The 1155-nt window shown below is 42.8% G+C and overlaps 1 protein-coding gene across 1 annotated transcript in view; it reads right to left on the reverse strand.

The window, feature by feature from the left end:
- Positions 1 to 18: 18 nt before the first annotated feature.
- Positions 19 to 1155, reverse strand: part of LOC118407292 (leucine-rich repeat-containing protein 15-like) — a gene marked incomplete at its 3' end in the record, with an annotated part of 8582 nt that continues 7445 nt past the window's right edge. Inside the window, exons 3-4 of the mRNA XM_035807749.1 lie at positions 705 to 860; positions 19 to 75 (exon numbers count right to left, since the gene is read on the reverse strand). Coding sequence (XP_035663642.1) covers positions 19 to 75; positions 705 to 860 — 213 coding nt within the window. The remainder of the gene's footprint in view (positions 76 to 704; positions 861 to 1155) is intronic.

Raw genomic sequence — 1155 nt, forward strand, 5'->3', positions numbered from 1 at the left:
CTTGATCTCGGTATTTGCTCCGTCCCAGAACTTCTCAAACAGAGCCAAGATCCTGTGTCTGTCCAGCAGCCCGATCTGGGGGGCAGGAAAACAGATTAGTTTGTATCTGTAATCTGAATCTATCTGTACTGTATCTACATAGCTCGTATAAATGCCCTTCAGTGTAACAGCTTCTGTATCTCTAACTGTATTAGTGTATAGCCATTGAAACTGCCCTTTGGTGTAACACACAAGCTTCTGTATCTGCATAGCTGGTATAACCTGCCTTCAGTGTAACAAATTACCAGCTTTGCAGGCACGCAGTACAGCAGCAGCTGGTTATATTACACATAACTTTTGCACAACTGACTTCAAAATGTTGTTTAAAGCTAGTGATGAGAATGCTCCTATTGTACTTGATATATAGCAATGAGTTCCACTCAATGATAGTTCTAGGAAAGTACGTCTTTAATGTTTGAACATATCAATTCTTTGTTGTATATTTAGAATTTTCCAGTTAGCTATAGAATTTGTGTTCATCGCAATTTTTCAAACCATCAAATTGTTATTCATTCTTACTGACAACAACTTTACCTATCTTTTTGCTCCCAAATTTTTCTCTGAGCACCTAGGCTGCTAGTAGCTGCACAAGTGCACTTATTGCAAAAAATTAATTTCCAGTCATGACAGCAGACAGATACTGTGCGAGGAGAGCTGGTTCTTACGGAGGTGTGGTCGCAGGTGATGAAGAGGTTGGACAGGATGATGCGGCGAGCCTCTCTCTCGGCGGCCTCGCGGTGGGCCAGCGCGCACTTGGCCAGGTGCCGGGAAAACTGGTCAAACACCTCCGCAGGTAACGTATGCACGTGGTCCTGTAGGTACTGTAGGATAGAGAACCAGGTGTAAATCATTTGTAAAGTGCCAGGGGGAGCACTTATCAGGTAACAATAGGTGTAAGAGTAAGTCATATGCAATCTGCCAGGGGGAGCATGTGTCAAAATCAACAAACTTGAAAGTTCCACGGTATTACCAGTCCATACATGTATATTCAATTTGTATATCATGGGAAACAAACACGATGTAAATCACACAGACATGAGTAAGGGACTGAGTTACTCAATGAATATGTCAGGGTACAGACTCCGATCTGGTAGAATCGGCGATTCTACCGGTAGA

Source organism: Branchiostoma floridae, unplaced genomic scaffold (genome assembly GCF_000003815.2).
Source record: "Branchiostoma floridae strain S238N-H82 unplaced genomic scaffold, Bfl_VNyyK Sc7u5tJ_1189, whole genome shotgun sequence".
NCBI classification, from domain to species: Eukaryota; Metazoa; Chordata; class Leptocardii; order Amphioxiformes; family Branchiostomatidae; genus Branchiostoma; species Branchiostoma floridae.